This window comes from Mandrillus leucophaeus, unplaced genomic scaffold, assembly GCF_000951045.1.
Source record: "Mandrillus leucophaeus isolate KB7577 unplaced genomic scaffold, Mleu.le_1.0 Scaffold9, whole genome shotgun sequence".
Lineage (NCBI taxonomy): Eukaryota > Metazoa > Chordata > Mammalia > Primates > Cercopithecidae > Mandrillus > Mandrillus leucophaeus.
In genome coordinates this window covers 4,657,583-4,659,942 of record NW_012109807.1, presented here as the reverse complement: position 1 = coordinate 4,659,942, position 2,360 = coordinate 4,657,583, and the positions used below count along the sequence as shown (strand labels likewise).

The following is a 2,360-nucleotide window of genomic DNA, read 5'->3' as shown; positions in this document are numbered from 1 at the left end:
GGATCCATGATAGGAATAAGCCACTTCTGCCCTATGTGGATCCATGATAGGAATAAGCCACTTCTGCCCTATGTGGAAACCATGTGAGATGTGAAATTGGTTCAGCAGAAGTCCTAGCCAGCATTTATTTCAGTGGGTTTGTAACTCAGGGATGAATCTTGTTTTATGAAACAGTCGAGTTGAACCACTTCATTTTCCTTTTGTACTGATATTGTTTTCTGAAAATAAATACAGCATTTGTGAATTTAGGGATTTGTGACGGTCTCCACATTCATTTCAAAATATCAAAAGGCAACCATACTTTTCCTCCTGCTGTTTCATCACCACATAATTTGTTACTTCAGTTATAAGATGCAAAGATAAAACTAGTACAGATCACAGTGGCGACTGAACAAACAGTGAAAAGCAGAACAAATAGTGGTAACTCAGAATAGGATGTGTGAGGACATAGTATTTCATTTTTTTCATCAAAAGTCTTCACCCGTTTAGCAGTCGCGCCCTTTTGCTGTTGAGTGGTCATGCTTAAGTACAGCGTGGGCAGGCCACGGCCAGGCTTTCCTCATTTCCCCAAAAATGAATAGCTTGTTCTCTGGCATCACGCTGGTATAGTGTTCTTTCATTGTCTTGTTTGCATTCTGACTGAAGCCCTGCCTTCCTGTGTCATTCCTGCTTCTGATTTTGAAGTATAAGAGTTTTAGTCACGTCATCCTTATTAAGAGATCTCTTTGTGAACTTTATTAAGTGAAATGTGTGAGATGTGTAGACATGTTAGCTTCCTGATAGGAGCAACTATCACTGCTCTCATTACAGGCCATTTTCGACCAGAGTTTATTCGTCCACCGCCTCCACTCCACATTTGTGAAGATGAACTGGCCTGGCTAAACCCCACAGAGCCTGACCACGCAATCCAATGGGATAAATCAATGTGTGTTAAGAATAGCACTGGTGTGGAGATCAAGCGAATAATGGCCAAAGCCTTCAAAAGCCCCTTATCCTCTCCCCAACAAACGCAGGTGTGTATTGATTGTAAGCATTTTCTTATCTTTTTCTAAAATTTATTTTTAATTAAAACAAATTTGTTTTTGAGACAGTCTCTCACTCGGTTGCCCAGGGTGGAGTGCAGTGGCACGATCTTGGCTCATTGCAACCTCTGCCTCCTGGGTTCAAGTGACTCGTGCCTCAGCCTCCCCAGCAGTTGGGACTACAGGCATGCACCACCATGCCCGGCTAATTTCTGTATTTTTGGTAGAGATGGGGTTTTGCCATTGTTGGCCAGGCTGGTCTGGCCTCAAGTGATCTGCCAGCCTTGGCCTCCCAAAGTGCTGGGATTACAGGTGTGAGCCACCGCACTCAGCCATTGTGAGCCTTTTCTTATCTTTAATCCAACAAGAGTATTTGTTTTTTGGAAAGTGATAAGCAGTAAACTAATCCTGTCACCATGAGGCAGCAGTAAGAAGTTGCAAAGGTTTTTGGGTCTCTGAAGTTTTGTTCTGCTCTTTGGTAGTTTTGCTGTGGTGGGGCAAGAAGTCTGATGGCTGAAAATGTTCTGACGTTTCTTTGTGATCAGTTTGTCCCTGGGAGAGGTGGGGTCGTGGGGGTGTCACTGTTGTGTACAGCGGGACACTTTCCCCAGTGGTTACGTTTGAGCAGACAGTAACGCTTCTGATGGAAAGTGGAGTTACTGACAGGCTGTAGGGAGGAAACAAGGCTGGGAAGGGGAACCCGCCCCCATCACACAGCTGGATCGTGGTGGATTTGAGATTAAAGTAGCCCCCACTGCCCGAGCGGGAGACTGGATCCCCTCCGGAGAGGCAAGGCCACTCTTCTACTGGTTGGTGAATTTTATCCAGTTTGCATTAGAACTTTTCAGGAGATATTGACCTCTCCAAGTTTGCCACCAAAAATATCATTTTCAAAATGAAATAATGAATAGCAATGTTTGTAGTTCGCTTTGCTCGCGAGACTATCCTGAAAACACAGTGACTGTGGAACATACAAGTAGACAGGAAAAAAAAAACAGCATAGGACATTTAAAGAGGAAGTGCGTATTTGGTGGAGAAAATCTTTTGGGGATACCTGTTTGAATTACAAAGTGTGGCTGTGACTTGAACTGTCAAGTTCTGCAGACTGATGACTTGCAGCAGGTCGGCTGTCCCGCTTCCCACTCCGCCCCCTTCTCAGGTAGTTCTGGTCTCTACCTGAGTGGGGTGGGGCAGGACTGTTTCTTGGGATAACTAGTTGGTCATTAAGATTATTTTTAGTGGCCGGGCGCGGTGGCTCAAGCCTGTAATCCCAGCACTTTGGGAGGCCGAGACGGGCGGATCACGAGGTCAGGAGATCGAGACCATCCTGGCTAACAC

General features: G+C 45.2%; 1 protein-coding gene across 1 annotated transcript in view; it reads left to right on the top strand.

Annotated features, from left to right (window-relative positions):
* CNOT11 (CCR4-NOT transcription complex, subunit 11) overlaps positions 1-2,360 on the top strand; it is an 18,815-nt gene that overhangs the window by 12,274 nt on the left and 4,181 nt on the right. The window contains exon 5 of the mRNA XM_011969596.1: positions 811-1,013. Within this exon, the coding sequence (XP_011824986.1) occupies positions 811-1,013 (203 nt within the window). The remainder of the gene's footprint in view (positions 1-810; positions 1,014-2,360) is intronic.